This window comes from Otolemur garnettii, unplaced genomic scaffold (assembly GCF_000181295.1).
Source record: "Otolemur garnettii isolate 467f Iridium unplaced genomic scaffold, OtoGar3 scaffold00009, whole genome shotgun sequence".
NCBI classification, from domain to species: Eukaryota; Metazoa; Chordata; class Mammalia; order Primates; family Galagidae; genus Otolemur; species Otolemur garnettii.
Window position 1 is genome coordinate 11,205,573 of NW_003852404.1, and position 23,575 is coordinate 11,229,147.

At 38.4% G+C, this 23,575-nt stretch overlaps 1 protein-coding gene across 1 annotated transcript in view; it reads right to left on the reverse strand.

Annotated features, from left to right (window-relative positions):
- JAM2 (junctional adhesion molecule 2) overlaps nt 1–23,575 on the reverse strand; it is a 68,937-nt gene that overhangs the window by 15,970 nt on the left and 29,392 nt on the right. Inside the window, exons 2-4 of the mRNA XM_003783900.2 lie at nt 10,957–11,019; nt 3,765–3,872; nt 1,701–1,853 (exon numbers count right to left, since the gene is read on the reverse strand). Coding sequence (XP_003783948.1) covers nt 1,701–1,853; nt 3,765–3,872; nt 10,957–11,019 — 324 coding nt within the window. The remainder of the gene's footprint in view (nt 1–1,700; nt 1,854–3,764; nt 3,873–10,956; nt 11,020–23,575) is intronic.

A 23,575-nucleotide genomic window follows, 5' to 3' on the forward strand; every position in this document is an offset into this window, starting at 1 on the left:
AAAATCCCATTCTGTCTAAAACTAGCCATGTTAGAAAATGCCTGTTCAAGGAATTAGGGTTATTCTGGTCTTTGGGAAGTAAAGCAGACTTAATTATGTGACCTAATATCCAGGAAAATCCAGAACGAGCTATGATAGGCAGAGTTCTAAGATGGTCCTCCAAGATTGCCGTCCTTGGCATATATATACTTTTCTCAGTATTTCACTGAACACAAATCTAGATACTTCTGTGAAGGGATTTTGGAAATGTAACTGGGGTTACATGGATGGGTTTGACCTCATCACACAAACTTTTAAAACAGAGAGTTTTCTCTGAACAGGACTTATAACCACAATGTATCTGCCAACACCAAGAATTAGCTTAGGAAAGAACGTTCCCCAGAGCCTCCAGGCGAGAATTCAGACCAACCAACATCTTGATTTCTGCTGTGTGACCACCCTGGGCAGGGTGGCAGATACCCGACCCTGCTGTTGTTGCTGGACTTCTGCTCTATAGAGTCAGGAGCCAATAAATAACAAATGTGTGTTTACTGAAGCTGCTAAATTTGTGAATAATTTGTTACACAACAATAGAAACAAATAAACCAGCTGAATATGCTGCCAAGTTTCCCGGATTAAATTTCTTCTGTACTAGCACATCACTAGCGTTTCAGAAGGAACCTGGACAACACAAGAAAAGGAAGAGGAGCTATTTTATCCTCTTGACTTGCTGCCTCATCCTAACACCAGTGAAGGCGAGACCACATTCCTCCACCTACTGCAGCCATGAGCTGTCACTGTCTATCAGTGATTCCTGTAGTGACGAAACATATTGGCTTTGAACTTAATCCAGTCTGCATCCAAATCTTGGTCCAGACACTTTCTAGCTGTATAGCCTTGGGAAAATACTTTAACTCCCATTTCTTTATCTGTAAAAATCAGGTTGTCAATGAAGATTAAGTAAAATTACATATATAATTACCTATTAGGTACAGAGTAAATATTAATTTTCTTTCTTTACCAAATAAATTTTAACCCTTCCCTGGTCTATTTTTTCTTTTAAATTTTATTGCTTTTCTCTTGTCTCATGTGACACCTTTTTATATGGTAGGAGAAATAGTACACATGCTGAAAGCTATCAAAAAATGAAATCTTGGGCGGCGCCTGTGGCTCAAAGGAGTAGGTTGCCGGCCTCATATACCAGAGGAGGTGAGTTCAAACCCAACCCCGGCCAAAAAAAACTGCAAAAAAAGAAAAATGAATTCTTGGGGAAGAGGTTCCTATGTACAGTGTAGCATCATTATCAGGCTGAGGCAGGAGAACTGCTTGGGCCCAGGAGTTCAAGTTCAACCTTGGTAACACAGCAAGACCCTGTCTGAAATCAGTGTGTTGGCTGCACTGAGTTCTCATCTGGAGACTCTAGAGAAAATCTGTTTCTTGGTTCACTCCTGGTATTGGCAGATTTTAGTCCTTGTGGCTATAGTGCTGAAGTCCCTGCTCCATGCTATCAGCTGGGGGCCACCTCAACTCCTAGAGGCCACCCACATTCCTTGTAACCTGGTCTCCTCCATCTTCAGGACAATAAAGCATGTCGAATTACCTCAATTTTAAACAAAGATATATTTTGTGATAATGAATTCGGCCCCAGGCTGGAGATTGGGGTGGGGCTGAAGACAGAAGTCACACACACACACACACACACACACACACACACACATCACCTAACACTTCTAGAGTGACCGTATCCTCTTCCAGGTTTTGGCCTTGCTCAGATGGGGCGCTAACTTCACAACGATATTTTCCAGCATCATTTCTTGTAACATTTCTGATCCGTATGTTGAAATCTATCATCTCAGCTCGATCTTTAAAATCACCTTTTAGAAAAAGAAGACACTGATGTTAGTAATAATGCAAGTAACTTTCTACGTAATACCTTTCTCAAGTCACTTCATTTAGTAACCAAAGCACTTATTTTCTTATTAAAAAACTCAATTTTAAAAACCTAAAAATTATATAAGGATGCTGTTATTTTAAATTTATTTTTTGTAGAAGGCCATTTCTTAGAATGTTCAAAAAGGAATATTCAGTTTTATGTTTCCATAGTTTATTTTAAATAATTCAGCTCAAATGCCTGCCTCACCTCTTCCTTGTTTCCCTTTAAAAATATCCATGTTCTTAAAAAACACCAGAGAGCCTGGTTTAATTGGCTGCAACAGTAACCGTATGTGTGGTGGCCCACAAAATACTGCCACAGAAGAAAAACTTGGGACTAGGGGAGCTCTTAAAAAGATTCTTTGGTTAGTTTTTCTATTTTTCTATAAGTAGAGATGGGTTCTCATTCTTGCTCAGCCTGGTCTTGAGCTCCTGAGCTCAAGTAGTTCTTTCTCCTTGGCCTTCCAGAGTGCTAGGATTACAGGCATAAGCCACCACGTTTGGCCTTCTTTGGGTTAGCTTTTGATGGCAATGTGTACAGAATTAAAAAATTAAAGTAGCGTTTTATGTAATGTGTGGGTGCCAGACTGGCAACTGTAGAAAATTTAAGTGAAGATAGTTGTGCGATTAGCAACTTGCAGCTTGTAAGCTTAATCTTGACAGAGGGAATATTTTAAATTTTCTATAAGCTCTAAATAGTTTTTTTTTTTTACTTCTTTAAAACTGAAATAATACACAGTATTTTTAAATAATAACATGCTTATTTACTTGTAAAATTGTATTTCCAACTCTAAAAATATGTAATAATGGGAAAATTCAAGCATATACAAAATTAGAGAGTAAAGTAAAATGAACCTCAATTTGCCATCACCCAGTTATGGCAGTAATCGCTACATGGTCTCTCTTATTTCATCTATACTCCTAAGCACTGGATTATTTTGAGGCACATGGACATCATAACATTTTATCCATCATTATCAACATTGTAAATAAGAAATTCAGCTCAGCGCCCATAGCACAGTGGTTATGGCACCAGCCACATACACTGGAGCTGGCAGGTTCAAACCCGGCCTGGGTCAGCTAAAACAACAATGACAACTGCAACAAAAAAATAGCCAGGCATTGCAGCAGGCGCCTGTAGTCCCAGCTACTTGGGAGGCTGAAGCAAGAGAGTCGCTTAAGCCCAAGAGTTTGAGATTGCCGTGAGCTGTGATGCCATGGCACTCTACCAAGGGCAATACAGTGAGACTCTGTCTTAAAAAAAAAAGAAAAAAAGAAAAAGAAGAAGAAGAAGTTCATCATATATTCAATAGCAAGAGTATAGAGAAGAAAGAAATGTACAATAAATAAAAAGCAAAAAAAAAAAAAGAGGAAAGAAGGGAAAAAAGAAAATAAAGAAAGCACTTGATAATGGTCTTTGTATTATAATTACATGTCCATGTATAAGTCTTAACTCACTAAACTTAGTAGTGGCTTAGCTTTCAAGAAGGACTTAAAGAAACAGGGTGAGAGCATTATTACTGAGCAGCAAGCCTTCATCTTAGCCCACTCCATTTTTCCTTCTCTTCCCTCAGGAAATGTAATCTTCTGGGCCAGCGAGAGCAATTGCATTCACATCCTCTCCTACTGAGCTAAGAAATGCAGGGTGCAGGGACCCAAAGGGGGTCAGCTGCTTCTGTTCTCTGACCTCTGTTTTTATGGCTGTGGCATTTGAGGTCGCAGACACTGTTGGTTTCATCTCACACTTATAAAAACACATTGTCCGTAATTAGTCCTGTCCTATTCTCATCTGTAAATTACAGAGTGTACTTGGCATTCGTAGCTCTTGTCGCATCAAGCCCACGGCTTCTTACCTTGCAGAGCCTGCTGATAGTAGACAAAGGAGACGCTCCGCCCCAGTTTCTTCCACTCTAATCTGGAGGAAACGGTCTTCTTTGGGGTTTTACAGGCTAAAATAATCTCTAGGAATAACAACAAAAACATTTGTTTTCTAAGTGTCTCTATAATTTATATTTTACTTAATTAGGTAACAAATTTTTAAACTTCCTTAGATCACTCCTATATAGTTTTTCATTCATTTATTCATTCATTCACTGCTTCATTCATAAATTATATCAACAGATACCAGGTTGGTTTAACCCAAACATGATAAGGAAGCACTGTAGTTTTTCCACATCATGGTGTGACACAATGCAGCTGCCCCTACTGACTGAGTCTGAGTTTTCATGTACAAAATGGGCTGGGACCTCATAGAGTTGTCGTGACTCTTTCAATACACTAATATATGCAAAACACACAGGCCTGGACATAGTAAGGACTTAACAAATGGCAGCTACGATTAAATATTTCTCAGTCTTTAAGGAGTGTACGGTGTGGTAGAAAAGGCAACTAAGGGAGATGATAACACTTCAGTCCAGTGTTGATGAGTACCAGGAGGAAGGTTTACAGAGGGCGCTCTACACCAAGTAGCTAAGAAAGACACTTAGCCCAGCCCAGTCCATGCTGGGAAACCCAGAGAAGTTACCCTACACGTTGCATTTTCACTCAGATCCCTTCTTTGTTGACCCTATCTACAAACACATTAATACAAACCCAATATGGTCGGTCTTCTAATAAATTGTTGATTCCTAGCCCCCCAAATTGCTCATAACCTCACTTAATCCAGATAAATTATTAAAGACTTAGTCTTGGCATCAAGTTTAACTGCCTCAATGTAGCTAAGTTCCTTTATCACAGGAAATGTACTATAATTGCGTCATTAAAGAATTCCTGGAACCTCTGGAGGAACCCCCTTCTCTTCACTGTCCAAACAAAATGACTAATGGAAAGAAAAACCAGTGCCAGTCCGGGAATTGCTTCAAGTTGCCAAATGGCAACTTACAGATACAAATATGTTTAAAGTATTTTCCAACCAGGCTCTCTAAAATGTTAATTACATATTTCTGGGACAATTTTCTTCCATGGGGCATATGCTTTGACCTTAAAAAAGCACAGTATTTTTGATCAGAAATTATGTTGAAATCCTTTCTGTACCTCTGGTATTGGTGTCAAGCAAATGATTGTTAAAGAAGAATGCAGGATAATGCGTGATACAGCACATTAGAAAGCGGTATTTATAATACGCACATATTATTTCAGGTTTAATTAAAAATATACACATAGGCATAGACAAAAAGGCCTGTAAAAATATGTATGAACATTATAACCCAGTAGCAATTTCTGTGTGACAGCATAATGATTTTTGTTCTTTTTGTTATAGTTTCTAATTTTGTTGCTGGAAGTGCAGGAATGGAATAAAAGATAATAAAAAATGGAAAGAAAGCAGGGCAGACAAAAGGCAGGTGAAGAAGAAAAGAACCCAAAGTTGTTTTCAAGGATGCCTATAGATTTTACAGCAGGTTGTACGTTACACATATCCACCACTTGACAGATGTGTTTACAACCAACTGTGCTACAAAGACAAATGCGTGCTACCAGGCCTGTCTGAGGAAACACAGTTCTGTTCTGTTGATTAAGGAGAATGGGTGGTGACCTTCCGGAGTCTTGAGTTGTAGATAGGTTTCCTTCCCGTATTTTGTGAGTTTCCAACAATTAAATACACACCCACACTCATTTTTAGCCCATTTTCCATGTCTTACTCCTACGTCTCAGGAATAATTTACACTCAAATAACCACATTGTTTCATATATTTAACTAGACACAAACACACCTCTTAGTGAATTCTTCCTAATTTATGTTTGCACATTTTCCACTCCAGGGAAATTATGTTAGGAAAATTTTCCTAAGGCGAATGACCTCACTCCAGCCTCTCTCTCCCTGACTATGTAGGATGTGGAGAACTGGTCTATCCCATCAGTCTCCAACCTTTTTGGCACATAGGACCAGTTTTAAGGAAGACAACTTTTCCATGTACCAAAGAGGGTGGGAGAAAGGTTTTGACATGAGTCTGAAAGCTGTTGATTTATTACGGTCTCTGTGCAGTCAAACGTCTCTGCCAATGATAGTCTGTATTTGCAGTAGCTCCCCAGAACCAGCATCACCGCCTTAACTCCACCTGACATCTTTAGGCATTAGATTCTCATAAGGAGCCCGTAACCTAGGTCTCTCTGTGCACAGGTTATAGTAGGGCTCATGCTCTTATGCAAAACTGATAACCTCTGCTGATCTGACAGGAGGTAGAGCTCAGGTGGTGATGTGAGTGAAGGGGAGCTGCTTTAAGTACAGATGAAGCTTCACTCTCATAGCCCTCACCCTGTGCTGTGCAGCTGGGTTCCTAACAGTCGTGGCTAGGGAGCTGAGGACCACACATCTGTCTAATTCTTCCAAAATATGTTGGGTGCAAACTGTGTGCCTGGCATGGTTCTTGAGCCATATCAACGAATAATACTGATTCACTGTTAAGGATCTTTGCCCTTTGGGATCTTAATCTAGCAGGTGAAGTTGGGGAAATAAGAAACATCCTGAAGTGAATTACATAGTACAGTAGAAGATGAGGGTTGTGGAGACAGAAGGAACACAGAGGGGTTGGGAGCAATGCAGACAGGACGTCAATTTAAAAAAACAGGGTAGTCAGAGTTTACCTCATGTAGAAGGTGAAATTTTGATCAAAGATTTCAAAGAGGGAGGGAATTCGCCAGGTGGTTCTTTGAGAAAGAAGGTACCAACCAAGGGAAGAGCTAGTGCCCAGATCCCAGGCTGCCAACACCTTGATCTTGAATTTCTAGACTCCAGAAACATGAAAAATTAAATTTCTGTTGTTTGAAGCCATCTAGTTTGCAGTATTTGATTATGGCCGCCATAGGAAACAAATGCAGAGAATAAACATACTAGAATCATGGGGTCCATATCTGAGGACAAAGAACCAAGTGAATTTACAAGTTAACTCCCAAGGACTCTCCCCTCTCTCTTCAGCGAAAAATCCAGCTCTCCTGGGCAATATAATTTTCTGTTTCAGTTTTCAAGGTTATGGTGTCATAATACAATAGTTTCCAGTATGGATTTGGAGTTAGACCTCTGCCATTTGCTAAGTATTTGATATTGAGAAAATTATGCAACTTAAAAAAAAAAAATTCATATCTGGGGCGGCGCCTGTGGCTCAAAGGAGTAGGGCTCTGGCCCTATATGCTGGAGGTGGTGGGTTCAAACACAGCCCCAGCCAAAAACTGCAAAAAAAAAAAATCTATATCTGTCAAATGATAAAAATAATAGTTCTCATCTTACAAAGTTATTGTAAAGATAAAATGAGATAATGTGTGTATGACATGGTGTACATAGTACCCCACCTATAGTACCTGCCCCATAAATGGTCATTATCATTATTTTCACACATGAGGAACTTCTGTTTAGTTGCAGTCATAAGCATGCCTTGACATGACAGAAATCAATACTCTATGCCATCACAAATTTGCCCATAAATTATTCAGATTTGAAATAAAATGATACCACTGCAGGGGACAGCAAAAAAATACTGTATTAGGTATAAATCATATTTTCTCAACTTAAGGCACATTAAAACCAAAAAATGTGCCAAGTTTTTCTATGTAAGGTGATTATCTCATTGCCAAAATGTCTGTTTCATTTGGATTAAGAAAAGATAATTCTTTGCTCAGAAAAAGCATTAGCAACAACATGTGACAAAATAATCAGTTTTGGGAATCGTATAAATAGAATCATTATGAATTTTAATTTTCCTCGGATTCTATACTGTGGATTATCTTTTTATTTTATTCTCTGATTATTTTTGGTTGAAAATAATCAAATCTTATATAACACAAAAGAGAATTGATACTACAAAGTACTTCTGAACTGGCAGGAATCACTTCTGCAGAGGAATGCACATTATTAAACGCTGATTTACAGCTTTCAGGGTTGGCTCTCTCTGCAGAAGGCCGCTTATGTAATGTACAAGCCTCCAGAGCTGCCCTGATTTCAGTCTCACTCTGCTCTTGACACCACCATGGGAAGTGATAGAATAACAGTGATGAAAAGAAGGAATGAAATCATCATTTCCTGATACCAGAGAAACAAGAGATAATGAATGAATTAGGTGGAACACACATATGTGTCTATATGAATTATAAAATATTATAGACTTTAAGTAAAATTAAGTTACTGCATAAAATAGTCTAAAACTAAAACATGGAAGTACATGGATAGAGCTGGAAAATATTCTTCTTAGCAAAGTATCTCAAGAATGGAAGAAAAAGTATCCAATGTACTCAGCCCTACTATGAAACTAATTTATAGCTTTTATAGGAAAGCTATAACCCAATTATAGCCCAAGAATATGGGGAGAGGGCAGAGGGAGGGGAGGGGAGGGGAGAGGATGGGAGCGGGGAGAATGGCTGGAGGGAGGGTGATTGGTGGGACCACACCTATAGTTCATCTTACAAGGGCACATGTGAATATCTTTCTAAATGGAGAATATAAAAGTCTTAACACAATAACTAAGAAAATGACATGAAGGCTATGTTGACCAGTTTGATGAAAATATTTCAGATTGTGTATGGAACCAGCACACTGTACCCCATGACTGCATTAATGTACAGAGCTATGATTTAATAAAAAAACAAATAAATAAAACATGGAAGAGTCAGAAATAAATTCATACTTTATGAAGAACCAAGCTGGAATGATTGAGACAACGATAAAATAAGATTTAAAAAATAAGAGTAAAATGTTATTCTTAAAGTAGCAGAGATGAAATGAAAAAATGGAATAACATTTGATTGCAATGAATTGTGAAAGGATTTTCTATATTAAATATAAACCATGCATTAGAAAGTAATGTAAATGGGTACAGGGTTTTGTTTTAGAATAGTGAAAATGTTTCCGAACTAGCCAGGGGTGGTAGTTGCACAATGTAAGACTCTACTAAACACCACTGAACTGTTCACTTGAAAATGATGGCTTTTATGTTATGTGAATTTCATCTCAATACATTTTTTACAAAAGTAATGTAAGCTTAAAGTGTATAATTTTGATGTCCTAATTCAGGTATCACGGTGGAGGGCCTGTAAGAACAATAAAAACCTCCAGGAAAGTGAGAAGTGAGAACTTCGCTTCCTTTGTCCTTCAGGGACATCCTGGTCCACTTTTCCCTCTCCCACTGCGCTCACTCTTAAGGCCTTTCCAGCCTCCTTTCTGGCATCTCTCCCAGACCTGTTTATCCTCCCTGTAAGTGCTCCCTAGTCCCAAATTACTCCCAGTCATTAATTTCCTCTCTATCTCTCTCCATTTACAACTAACTCACAACACAGTGTTTTATTAGCTTAATTATGTAACGCATTAGGACTTTAGGGAACCTAAATACAGTGGAAACTCCATAGCTGACCACCTCCTAAACTTGACGTAATTTTCATAGACCAGACATGCACCAGCTATGGTAGGCTTTGTTCCTTATGTTGACCACCTCTGTATGTTGACCAGTTTTTTACAGCCCCTTACTTGGTCAACTTATAGAGGTTCTGCTGTAGTTATTTATGTGATTTGTTATCAAGTGATTTGTTATTTTCTAATGATAGTCGGATTCTTATTATAGCATATTTTTATTTGATAAGCATATATAATACTTATGTGGTTGGCACTACTGAAAGCACTATATAAATACTAACTCATTTAATTCTCCCCATTCTAGTTTCTTGAATCTTTTTTTATTTTTTTGAGAGTCTCACTTTTTTGCCTTTGGTAGAGTGCCAAGGCATCATAGCTCACAGCAACCTCAAACTCTTGGGCTCAAGTGAGACAAAATCTTGCTCTGGCTCAGGCTGGTCTTGAACTTGTGAGTTCAGGCAATCTACCCACCTTGGCCTCCCAAGTGCTAGGATTATAGGCGTTAGCCACCATGCCCGGCCATCCTTTCTTGAATCTTTATCTCTTTCTTTCAAATCTATCTCTTTCTAACTCCAGGAACCCAAGACATACCTAAAGATGAGGGATCAGACATTTAGAACCTATTTCTTAAATGTTTACAATCTCCAGCCAAACAAGCATTACAATTAAGAAATAGTACTTCTGGTTGCCTAGTGTTATTGTGTTTTAAATAAAAGATCCTTTGAAAAACTACTAGGTGGTCAATAGTTTAACTAAACCAATGAAAAGCTCTAATTTATTTTGTTACTTTCCTTTTTAAAATTTCTTAACTATGGCAAAATATACATAACATAAAATTTACCATCCTAACCATTTTTAACTGTACAGTTCAGTATTAAGCATGTTGTCATACATGTAACAATCTCCAGAACTTTTTCATCTTACAAACCTGAAATTTTATACCCATCAATCATCTCCCCCTTATAAATAGTTTTAAAAAGCTAAGAATAAATATTGAAATCGAATCCAAAAATAGGCTACATTAAAGTCATCTTAAATCCAAAGGGAATTTATTTTTTATATATTTTAATTTACTTTATTTTATTTTTTATTTCAGGTTAATGTGAGGGTGCAAACAACTAAGTTACAGTATTTGCATTTGTTAGGTAGAGCCCTCTTAAAGTTGTGTCCTGCACCCAAAAGCTGTGCCATATATCCTTACACTGTGCCTAAGTAGGAGCACACCAGTCCCCTCTCCTCCTTCTCTCTCCCCATCCCCTTGTTCTCCCTTCCTCCAATTGAATGAAATTGAGTTTTCCTCTTATGTGGGTGTGTGTAAGATCATCTACTGGATTCATATTAGTATTAAGTACGTTGGATATTAGGCTTTTCTACAGAGTGGAATTAAAGAGTTAATTTCCATTTACCATTTCTAGCTGGCTAGAAACTTTTCAAGATCTCCATCTCCCAGTTTTACAAATTAGATTTGCTATGTTGGAGATAATTTATGTAATAAGTGACCTTCATTGTACATGTAGCCTCATATTGAATGTCCAAAATTGCCACTGAGGAGGTAGAGAAAGAGGTCAAAACAGCATGAAGCAATATTTCAGGCAAAGGAATTCACGTAAGGTGAGACTGAAGATCTCAACAAACAGAAAGATAATCTGTGTGTAGCGTCTTCATGAGTTCTTTAAACAATACAGCCTATGAGAATCAGTAAGATACTGTACCTTGGTACTCTATTGCCGTGACTGGTTGGTCTTTTGGGGCAGAGAATCCATAAGCCTTATGATCTGAAAGATTAAAACAGATAGGATAAGTCCATTTTCAAATGTTCGAATGGAATGCAATATTCAAAAAAATTAGCCTCATGTTCCGTGATAGTTTTACACAATTTCTAATATATAAGTTTTAAAGTATCAAAGCAGAAAAGACAAAACGAAACTATGAATGTCTCTTTAATTTTTCTGTACTGTGGTTTTGGCCTTTAAACATTTCTCACAGCAGAACTTATGAATCTATTTACGCCCCACCACTAAGAATGTACTCTCACTATCCTAATCATTAAACAAGAACCTGGAGCCTTAGTCCAGCTTACTGTGCGATCTTGTAAAAGCTAATTGTTCTTGGAGCCTAATTCAAGGGTATAAGCAGCTTTATGAATTTATCCTGACCAGTCCTATGTCATATAGAAATGAGCCATTTGGCTCGGTGCCTGAGCTCAATGGGCTAAGGGCGCCAGCCACATACACCAGAGCTGGTGGGTTTGAATCCAGCCTAGGCCTGCCCAACAACGACAGCTACAACCAAAAAAAGAAAAAAAAAAAAATGGCCGGACGTTGTGGTGGGTGCCTGTAGTCCCAGCTACTTGGGAGGCTAAGGCAAGAGAATCGCTTGAGCCCAGGAGTTAGAGGTTGCTGTGAGCTGTGATGCCACCGCACTCTACCCAGGGTGACAGCTTGAGGCTCTTTCTCAAGAAATTAAAAAAAAGAAAAATAAGAAATGAGTCACTTTACATACTTTTGATGGTAAAATGTATAAAGGATGCATATAAACTGTGAGAATTATGATGACAAATGCAAGCAGATCATTTTATTTTCTTCCCCCAAAAAACATTTCAGGGATTTTCTAGGGTTGGTCTATGGATTGAAACAAATGTCAGACTCAACAGCTACTGTGATCTCACAGTTCTGTGACGCTGCTGCTGCTACTGCCACTGTTGGTATCATTATCACTCCCTTACACTAATACAGAAACGTTCACTTTAAAAACGTCCACTTCACACACTTCTTTTTATCTGATAAAATCCAAAATTCAAAAGAATCTGATGTGGTAGGCATTATTAGAAGTTAAACAAGAAAGCAGCAGAACTTGGAATTTAAAACTTTCTAATTCAAGCTTTGGTATGTATCATTTCGTGCTATTTCATGTTATGGATGCCAGTCGGTAGTCCAGTTTAAGGACCATGTTTAAAAATAATTTAAATAATTTCCTATAAGTATACATCTCTAAAATATAAACACTACAAAGGTAAGACTCTTGTCTGTTTTATTCTCTGATAGAGCCCAAACACCCGGAACAGTGCCTGGCATAAAGCAAGACACAATAAATATTTTTTGAATAAATGAACCCATTTCTTATTGCATATTAATGAGTAAATGGGGGGGGGGCCCTTCAGATCAAAGTGATACTACTGAAGAGTTCCCAAAGGCAAGCAATTCTTTTGGAAAGGTGCTATAATTATACAATAGTGAATTGGTGTTGTTTCAAAATCATACATGAAATAATCTCAGACAGGGCGGTGCCTGTGGCTCAAAGGAGTAGGGCGCTGGCCCCATATGCCAGAGGTGTTGGGTTCAAAACCCAGCCCTGGCTAAAAAGAAAGAATCTCAGACCAATTAAGTCTATTTTGAAATTCTATAAGAAGGTTATTTCTTGAGTATATATATTTCTACAGTTTAATAGAAATGTATTTCCTCGGATCGTCTACCAGCTGTCCTCTGTTCCTATGGTCTACTGACTCTGTTTCCACCAAGGCAAAAATGACCTATCTGTTGTCATATCCAATGGGCACTCTTCAGTCTTTATCTTCCCTGACTTCTCTATGAAATGTCACTGTTGACGCCCTTGTATTCTGTGCCATGATTCTCTCCCTGCCTTTGTCCTTCCTTTCTGGTCCTGGGGCTTCATTTTCTCTCTCTCTTTTGTGAGTTGTTCTGCCCATGCATTCATCTGTCCGTCCATCCAGAAACCGCCTCTCTGCCTCAACTATCTCCTTTTTATATTGTCATTTATACTTTCATGGACTCAACTACCATTTAATGCCCCAAATTCCTAAATCCATTTCTTTACCTCTAATCTCTCTCTTGAGATTAACTCCATAAACCCCTTTCCTAGAACCTCTCTGTAAGTGGCTCAAACAAGGAACTGTAACAAACTGGTCAGCACACAAAGGGGTCAACATGAGAAACTAGGCCCTGTACACTGAGTACATGTGGTGCATGTCTGGTCTATGAAAGTTGGGTCAGCTTAAGGAGGTATGTGGAAGTGGTCAATTATGGAGGTTTCGATGTATTCCCATTTCCTACAAGCACAACAAACTCATGAGCAAAAGAAAACTCACCAGCTTGTCCTCAAATTTTGTTTTATTTCTACAAATCCCATCACTGTGAAAGGCATCACAATCCACATGTCACTCATGCCAGAAACTTAACCATTGCTTGTGAGATGTGCATCTATCTTCTCATCCATTCATGTCAGTTCTCATCTATAGACTAAAAATTGTGTGTCATTCATCACAACCTTCTGAAATATTGGCCCTTTGCTTTCTTTCTCATCTCATATCTTCATGCAACAAAGTGATCTTTGCCTCAAGGAGAGGAGAACCAAACCAGAGAGGAAAACAGAGTGCTTCCTGACGGTTCATGTTTAAAAACCATGACCATTAGAAAAACGAAAAAGAAAAAGTAGACTTAGACAACAGCTTAGACAACAATTTAAGAGAAACTTAAATAAGCTGCTATCAAAGCAGCTTAGACAACAATTTAAGAGAAACTATAATACATATAATAGACCTGCTCCACAGATTTAGAGTAGAGAAAAGAAAGTGAGTTGGAGAACACAAACTTTGGTGGTCTCTTGAGAAAGAACAATAATAGCTAAGGTTTATTAAGCACTTAGGAGTCAGGCAACATGCTTAGTGCATGGTAAGTATGAACTCATCCATCTATCTATCCATTCATCTATCTATCTATCCATCTATCCATCTATCTATCTATCTATCCATCCATCTATCCATCCATCCATCTATCCATCCATCTATCTCACCATGTAAATTACTCTTTTCACTGTGCCAGACTTTATCACTCCTAATAAACCCATGCCATCCTGAAAAATTTTTTGTTTTCTTTTCTCTGTCCTTTAGAATCCTGGACAGCAAATCTAATTGAGAAATCCATATTTGCGAAAGTATAGAGGACTCAAATGTCTAGCTATCCTGTTGAACTATTTAGACCCTATATCTCTAAATTACAAACTTCTTCATTAGTGAAACTGGCAAACCTGGTGTCTATGTGAAGAATGGGGGAGTGAACTGAACCTTTTCACTGACAGCTGTAAATACATCTGGATAAAGCAGGGACGTACATGGCATAGTCTTAAGAGAGGTGTCAAGGCCACCAAGGAATAACTTTAAAATAATTCTTCTGCTTATATGTCAAGAACCATCAAAGAGGTCCAAGCCATCCTTTTAAATACCCCCTTCTTCCCCGCTCTTTTCCATATACGCCTATCACCTATCAGCTGTTCTCTCTTTTCTATCCTAAATTCCTCAGAAACCCCCCACATCCATTTCTTTCCTAGTGTCTCTTTTCCTCCCCATTTTCTTTTGGGGAGTCCAAAGGTGGAACCTGGATCCTTGGAGAACAGAGGAAGGGACAAGATTAAGGTACTCAAGCCTGAGCCCTCCTTGGTGAGCTGGGGAAAGACAGGACCTCATATGCTCTTGTGCTTTGTCACATTACTCCTACATGTGATGACAGATTCTGAACACTTTTGCCAGGGATTCCAAATCCAAGTGGTTATTCTGTGAAAATCTCAAAGTGTACTTTGAAAACGTCTCTTTTCTCCTTTAGCAATGCATGAATTAGTGCCCTCAAACAAGTTGCAACTGTGATTGACAATTCCTGTAATTTCTGAAGTAGTTTAGTATACTTTTTAGACAAAACAATGAAGATCCTATTACCCTGAAAACCAGTTGAGGAAAAAAGTCTGGGCAACATAGGAAAGGATGATCTTTGTTCCCTCCATATCCTCGTGGCTTTGAACTTTTCAAACGCCACACTGCCTGCTGAGAATGTTTATTTCCTTCAGCAAGCTCTGCCTTTCTGGCTGACATTAGCAGATTTAGAAACTGGGTTTCAGGAACTGTTGGGAAAGGAAATAATTTTTTGTCTTTCTTAATTCCAGTTTTCTGTTTGCTAAACCTTCCTTTGAGAAATATTTCTTAAAATTTCAAAAAATCATTTTTAAGACTTCCGTGGAAAATTCAGGAATTACATTAATTCCCTTGTAAATTATATATATATATAAATATTTGAACAGAAAAAGGTATCCCAGATGCTAAAAAGGATTAGTTGAACTAGCAAAATCACGAAAGAAAAAAATTATAAAGGGGATTAGTTATAATAAATTAATGATAGACAGTATGTCTTGGTAGCTCAATATTTATTTCTATGATTTTAAATGTCATCTACTAGCCACCTTACTTCCTCCATTTATTTAAAGTCTGCATGTGAATTAAATAAAAATATTGAAAATTCATGGTCACTTATGTTGAACTTATTTGAACAGAACATTCTGAATCTTAAACTTTTATTTGTTGTAAGATTTCTACCTTGTTTTAGCTTTTTTAGTCTTGAAATCCACTTTTTAAGAACTTGTACCTAATAAATCTTTTTATAAAAACAAAATGTTGGATTTTATGTTGACATATCACTAACAGATGTTAGGAACAGCCTTGCTGGCTGCTTGCTTGGATTGCTTTTCATTTTTTTCTTCACTTTTCCAAAATAAATTAAATAGGAAAATAAACTAAAAAGTTGTCACGTAGGGCCGCTGGGTAAGGTCAACAATTGTTTTAAAGTTAGCTACAAAACATCTGTAACAGTTGTAGATGTGTTCCAAAAGCATTAGCAAACGCTCAGGTTAGAGATGATTATTTCCAGAACTGCTAGGCACTCCTAGTCAAATAACTCCAAGTCAAATGAAACCTTTCGTGTTTCTTTTCTCCCCAACTTTAAGAATAAAAGTTCTTGTTCTCTGTACTATTTTTCTAAGATAATCTTGTTTGACAAATAAATACTTACTTTAAACTTCCCCAATTTTAAAATTACTATACGAGTGTTAACACCTTTAATTGAAAACAGGATTAGGAAAAATTGAAGTTTCATAGAGGTATAGTATTGTATAGTACAGGCCAAATCATGGATAAACACAAGTTATAAAAACTATGAATATAGATCCTTTCATATGTTCTAAAAAACAAAAATTAATATACAGGTGGTTTTGATGATCACTGATAGACAATTACTCTACTAACAAATATGTAAAGTTATATAGGGTTAGCAGTAAGGAATAAAATAGCACCACCCATAATATTTATTATGGATAGGAAATAACCCAGTGAGGTAGGAATTAGAAGTTTGACAACATGCTCATCTGTCGCACTGTCAGTCAGGATACTAGATCTAAGGGGTAGGGGAAAAGCTAAACGAGATAGAGACGACAGAGACAGAAGTTAAATGCTTTGTTCAGTGTCACAGTCCCTTAGAAAGCAGGTGTGCATCTAGTTAGTCGACCTACACAGCTCGCCCTCTCTCCCCTTCCCCCCGCATCAGTGAGAGGTGTTACGAGAAAGTGGTATACAAGTTGATACTGACAGACACTCTGACAAGGGCTTCAGATCTGTTTTCAAACTTCATAGTTGTAAAGATATTATTCAGAGAGTATATTACAAATTGCCATTTTAACAGTGTTAATAGATAAATAGGAACGGTGAATGAACTCGCTTGAATAAACCACGTACATTTAATATATACTACCTGGAAGTTTTATGTCTTCCCTCTTTTCTAATTCTTTAACAACTCGAGTACAAGAGGGACCGCTGGTGCTTCAGAACTCAGCATAAAGTCATTTTCACATAGATTATGGGCATTAGTAAATTTAGGAAGACTTTCAGGGCATTCCATTGTCCAAACAATTGGATGATTCATTTTTTTTTTAGGTGGTATTGGAAAGAGATGAAATAAATGAATTAAGTTCTCAAAGTAAGGCTCGGCGCCTGTGGCTCAAGCGGCTAAGGCGCCAGCCACATACACCTAAGGTGGCGGGTTCGAATCCCCAGCCCGGGCCCGCCAAACAACAATGACGGCTGCAACCAAAAAATGGCCAGGCGTTGTGGCGGGCGCCTGCAGTCCCAGCTACTTGGGAGGCAGAGGCAAGAGACTCGCTTGAGCCCAGGAGTTGGAGGTTGCCACGAGCTGTGATGCCATGGCACTCTACACAGGAGGATAGCTTGAGGCTCGGTCTCAAAAAAAAAAAAAAAAAAGTTCTCAAAGTAAAATGAATTCTCAAAAACTCCAAAGAAATGGTCTTTAGCACATCTTCAAATGTTTAATGGTAGCCACTGACCTAACAAAGCCATCAGGGGCTGAACTTCTCACCAGGCACTCCCTATCTGGACAGGAAAGAAGCTATTTCAGGATTCTGCAATGTTTTCCTCATATTCTCCAAGTGACAATTTTTGCCAAATATAATTTGTTCAACTGTGACATTAACTACAAATTTTTAGTAGATGGCAAACGTTAACCTAGTAGACTCTCAAGACAGGATGAAAAAATATCATTCATTTCAATATCAATATCATTCCAAAATTGATGCTAGTAAGAATAACATACTCACAGGAAGCTGTTGGTTGACCACTCTATATTCTACTTACATGGTCCTTAACCTGCAGGCCAGTGGCCACGGCCAGTTAGGAACTCCCAGCAGGAGGTGCGCCATGGGGCAGCAAATGTATTGACAGCCACTGCCCACTGCTCGTTATCACGCCTGAGTTCTGCCTCCTGTCAGATCAGCTGCAGCACTAGATTCTCATAGGCGCGGGAACCCTGCTGTAATCTGCACATGTGCAGATCTAGTTGCCCTCCTGTGAGAATCTAGTCCTGATGATCTGAGCGAGAGCTCAGACGGTGATGCCAGTGCTGGGGAGCAGCTGCAAATTTAGATGATCATCGGCAGAGAGGTCTGACCGCACAGAGACCATACTAAATCGATTGCTTGCAGACCCCTCTACATATCAAAACCCCGCCAGGGAGTGGCAAGTGACAAGGAAGCTGCATCTGGTCACAGGCTTTATCAGCAGCACCCCTGGGTGTCATTGTCTCCTAGCACCTCCAGATGTGATTGTCTTAGTCGCAGGGCAACAAGCTCGGGGATCCCACCGATTCTGCATTATGTTGAGCTACATAACTATTTCATTATATGTGACAATGTAATCAATAATAATAGAATAAAGTACACAATAAATGTAACGTGCCTGAAGGATCCTGAAACCGCTCCACCCCCAGTCTGTGGAAAATTTGTCTTCCATGAAACTGGCCCCTGATGCCAAAAGGTTGAGGACCACTGTTCTTATTGTTCTCAAGATGAAGGCACCAGGAAACATTGGCCTTAAAATGTTATTAGTATACAAAAGAAAAGCTTTAAAGATGTCAGATACAAAATATGGGCTTGGCGCCTGTGGCTCAAGCGGCTAAGGCACCAGCCACATACACCTGAGCTGGTGGGTTCGAATCCAGCCTGGGCTTGCCAAACAACGACAGCTGCAACCAAAAAAAAAAAAAAAAAATAGCTGAGCCTTGTGGCAGGCAACTGTAGTCCCACCTACTTGGGAGGTGGAGGCAGGAGACTCACTTGAGCCTAGGAGTTGGCGGTTACTGTGAGCTGTGATGCCAAAGCACTCTACCCAGGGTGATAGCTCTAGGCTCTGTCTCAAAAACAAAAACTAAAATAGATATATGGTGTGATGGCAAAGAGGTGAGGAATAACAAGCCGGAGTGTCGCTCTCATGAATGACACACACGGTCTGAGTTTGTGTCATAGGTGCATCCCTAGTAGAGAGGGTGCTTAAGGCTTTGAAAGCTTTATTAACCTAAAATTATTTACTGCCATTTACCTGAAATTGTAGTTCCCCAACTCCTAGGCCTAGATACAGTTTTAAAGATTAAAAGTCCAGACACCCTGACAGCATCTGTGATTATATTTCTCAGGAGAAATTGAACTTACTGATAAGATTGTCAAGCAAATCATTTTGGTGTCAGGTATTGCAAATCACTTCTCCAGCATCTGTCAGCTCCGGGCAAATGGTCAAAACCAAGTTTCTGAACCTGGGTTCTAAATTCTGGTTCTGAATTATCAATCTGGTTTTGAAATTTTGTGAGAGTCTGGGACTCTCTGCACAAAACACCCTAATCCAGTTAACACACACAGATTATTCAAGGGCTGTTTGAGTCAGGGAATGGAGAAATGATTATTCCACAGTGATTTTAGGTTTATAAAACCACTTAAACAACATCTATAAGATAGAACACTCTATTATCTACTAAACTATCTCTATCTCTATCCCATATAGATGCTTTGTATTGTTTTAAACTTTATATCTTTGAAGTTTATTTCTCTGTCTTACTGAGTTAATTTCATAAATCACTGACAAATAGTTAAATGTTTTAAATGTTTTCAACTTTTAAGAGCAGTTATGAATACAAATTGTGTTTTGCAGGGATTAACACTGTCAAAAGGATTCTCTTATATCAATGTGTTAAATTGATAATTGTTATAATTGCAAATATAATTTGTTATAATTGTTATATATAATTGCAAATATAAATTGTTATAATCTGAAAATGAGGTTATTTTTGCATAGCTCAGAGGAGCTGAAAACTGCTAATGTTTTCAATGTTTTATGAAATAGAGTATTTATAAAACATAATAAATAGGTAAACAGAGGGAGAGAGATTGACCCTGTATTTACTGAGGCTGAAGCTTTGGGGTGTCCTCTGTTAAAGGAACGCTTTTCAAGGCCCAGCAGGTGGGGGTGGGAGTGCCTACCAGTGTGTGGACATTTTGTATAATTTTCAAGAATAAGATTTTTTTTGTATTACTTTTCTTATATCAGATACTACTAACCTACCTCTGCACACAATTATGGGGTTCCCCTTATTACTCAGTTTATTTAGCTTTCTAAATTTTGGCTGCCCACAAAGCTTGGATAAAGAAATTGGTCTCTAGCAGACTATTCTCTGATAGTTCAATCTTTAAAATATTAAGAATTTTATATGCCCGGTGATTTAGCATGCACACTCTGTCTCTATCAAACTTCAATGCTTCACATGTGAGAGTTGTGTAAACTTCATTTTCCAACTTTCCTGCTGGGTGATGACTCATAAAATCTTAGGCCTTACGTTTCATCCATGTGTTATTAATTAAATTCTATTGCCATAAGTGCTTACAGAAGAAATGTGAACACTAAGGAAAACCTCCCAGCTTATTGTTGCTTCATGTTTCCTTTGATTAGTCCTCAGGAAGTCAAAGAAACATGAACCATTTATTTTGAAGTGCAGAACAAGGAAACAATGGTTTGGCATCGCTGAACTGTCATATTTGCAATTGTCAGGCAAGACTGATCAGAATTGGCTAACTTGATTTCTGAAGTACTCTAAATCCAGAGACTCTAATTTCCTTTTTTTTGGTAAAGACGGTTCTCCGATTTACTCTTTCATTTCCAGACTTCTGCTAAACATCAACTGCAAGCTAACAGCGAAACACATTTTTCAGGTTCAATTAGCAGGACTGAGAAAAGACATGGTTTAATGAATGTCTGCACATGTCCTGACCACTGAGATCTTCAGAGCTGCCTCCAGGAGCGGTCAGGAAAGGAGTCTGTACTATTGAATAAAGGTTGAATTTTTGTAACTCATTGAGATCAAGTATTAAAAAGGACAGAGGTATTTGTGCTCAGATAACAGTATGCAAAAGTCTAATTGTCACAGTATAATTTTTGTAGAGTCCACCTTATCACTTCAGGTTGATAAAGTGATACCAGAACAGACTTCACCCTCCCTGGGATAAAGAAATAGTATTCCACCACCATCCTTTTCAACAGCTTGGCTTTTTGACTAAATATAATCTGAAAATAAAAGGCAATACTTTTTTTTTTTGAGACAGAGTCTCACCATGTTGCCCTTGGTAGAGTGCTGTGGCGTCACAGCTCACAGCAACCTCCAACTCTTGGGCTTAAGTGATTCTCTTGCCTCAGCCCCCCAAGTAGCTGGAACTACAGGTGTCTGCCACAACACCTGGCTATTTTTTTGTTAAAATTGTCATTGTTATTTGGCAGGCCCAGGGTGGGTTGGAATCAGCCAGCTCTGGTGTGTGTGGCTGGTGCCCTAGCTGCTGGATTACAGACACCAAGCCATCACACCCTTCTTAACACACTTTCTACACTTGGTGTCCAAGACCGCACACTTTCCTAGTTTTCCATCACATGGCTTCTAACCTAGGTCCTCTCTGCTTCTCTATTTCTTTCCTTAATGATATGCTTCACACTTGTTGCATTAAACACTGCCAGGTGCTAATAACAACTCCAAAATATTTATCTCCATTCTAGACATCTTTGCTGAACTTCAGATCCAAATACCAATTTGATCTCACCACCTGATGGTTTAAGAGACATTTCAAACCCTGCCTTTCTTTCTCAAACTGCTCTACCTTTTCCCCCTCAAATGATAGGGACTCAATTATTCCAGTTGCTCTGGCTGAATATCTGGCAGTTGTCCCTAGTGGCTCCACCTACCACAGCTCATAACCAAATCATCAGTAAACCTTATTGGTTTTGTCTTCAAAATGTGTCCAGAGTTTGACTACGTCTCCTTCCTCTCGCGGATACCACTTGGCCTCAGCACTGACATCTCTTGCCTGGATTATAGTAATTGCCGTCTGACTGGCCACCTGCTTCTGTTCTGCCTGTCCAGAATCTAATCTCAATGCATTTGCTAAAGTGACCCTTTAAAATGCTAAGTCAGATCATGGTACTCTTTTGCTCGCAACCTTGAACTATTTCTCCATTTCTCTAGAGTTTTTATTGGTCAAAACGATGTACCCAACCTGGCCTGTTGCCTTTGGATTTCCTTTTATCTATACTCCCCACCCCCTGCTCATGTCTCTTAACTCCCTTGGTTCTTCAAGTCTTTGTGCAAAGGACACCTCCCTAATGAGATCACTCTGACCATCTTATTATCTCAACTCAACTTCACCCTACCCACCCCCACAGACATTCCTGATTCCCTTGATCCTAGTGTGGTTTTTCCTTATTCCATAGCACCTATTATCCTCTAACACATTATATCATGCACTTATGTACTAACGGCAGGGTCCTTTATTTTCTTTGCCTATAATCCAAAGGGCAAAGAACAATGCTTGTTATACAGTAGATACTCAGTAAATACTTGCTGAATGAACAGAAATGAAGTTAATTATGGAGAAGATGCAATGGAACATGATAGTCCCCCCTAATCTGCAGGGCACTTTCCAAGACCCCCCCGCCAGCAGATGCCTGAAGTCACAGAGAGTACTGAACTCTATACACTATTTTTCCTACATATACATACCCATGATCAAGTTTAATTTATACACCTGGCACAGTAAGAGGTGAACAACAATAACTTTTAATAAAATAGAATAATCATAACAATATACTGTAACAAAAGTTATGTGAATGTGGTCTCTCAAAATATCTTATTGTACTGTACTTACTTTTCTTGTGATGATGTGAAATGATAGAATGCCTAGGTGATGAGATGATATGAGGTGAACGACACAGGCACTGTGACTTAGCATTAGGCAAGGGAGGACTGGCCTTCTGACGGTACAGCAGAAGGTGGACCATTTGTCTATCCTGCATCATCGAGCCACAAGGATGCCTAAGAGGTTGGATATCAGGAGCAGACGACGTCTGCACAAAGAGGTAATTCCCACCCCAGGTGAGTTGTTTATTTCTGGAAGTTTTCATTTAATATTTTTGGACCCAAGTGGGCCACAGGTAATTGAAATTGCAAAAAGTAAGACTGAGAAGAAGGGGGCACTACTGCGGTGATTTTTCCTGTGTGCTGCAGCACATGGGTGTGCAGTGAGAGGATCTTGCATGTACTGTGAAAATGTTTAAACTCATTAATTAAATTATTTTCAAAAGAAGGTCAAAGCACAGGAAGTATATATATACATTTTTTTCCTTTTTGGTCAACATCATTTAAGTGTGCCCTGAAAGCTTGACTATAGGTTCAAGTGTGAGATAAAAAGGGTTGAAAAACAAAAAACAAACAAAACAAAACAAAAAGAGAGTTGAAAAACATTGGTTTTTCATGCAGTTTTGATTTTTTTAGTTAAAGGATGAGCTATATAAGAGTAAACAATGAAAAATTTTAAAGCAGTCAGTTTTGAAACTGAAAACATTTTAGTTTATGACACCACTGTGCAGAACCAATTTTCATATTGTGATGCAACAAAAATTAAACATCTACTTGATGCTAAACACAATAGGTGTCAACTCCTAAAATATCTTTCTCAGTAGTAACCTAAACTGTGATTTTAAAAGCTACAACTCACTGTCATTTTTTAGAAGTATCCTTGTCATTATCAAATTAAAAACAAGCTTAATAAAAAATTCTAAATTTAATAATACAAAGTGAGAGGTTTTCTCTTTCTTTTCTTTTTTCTTTTTTTTTTTTTTTTTTT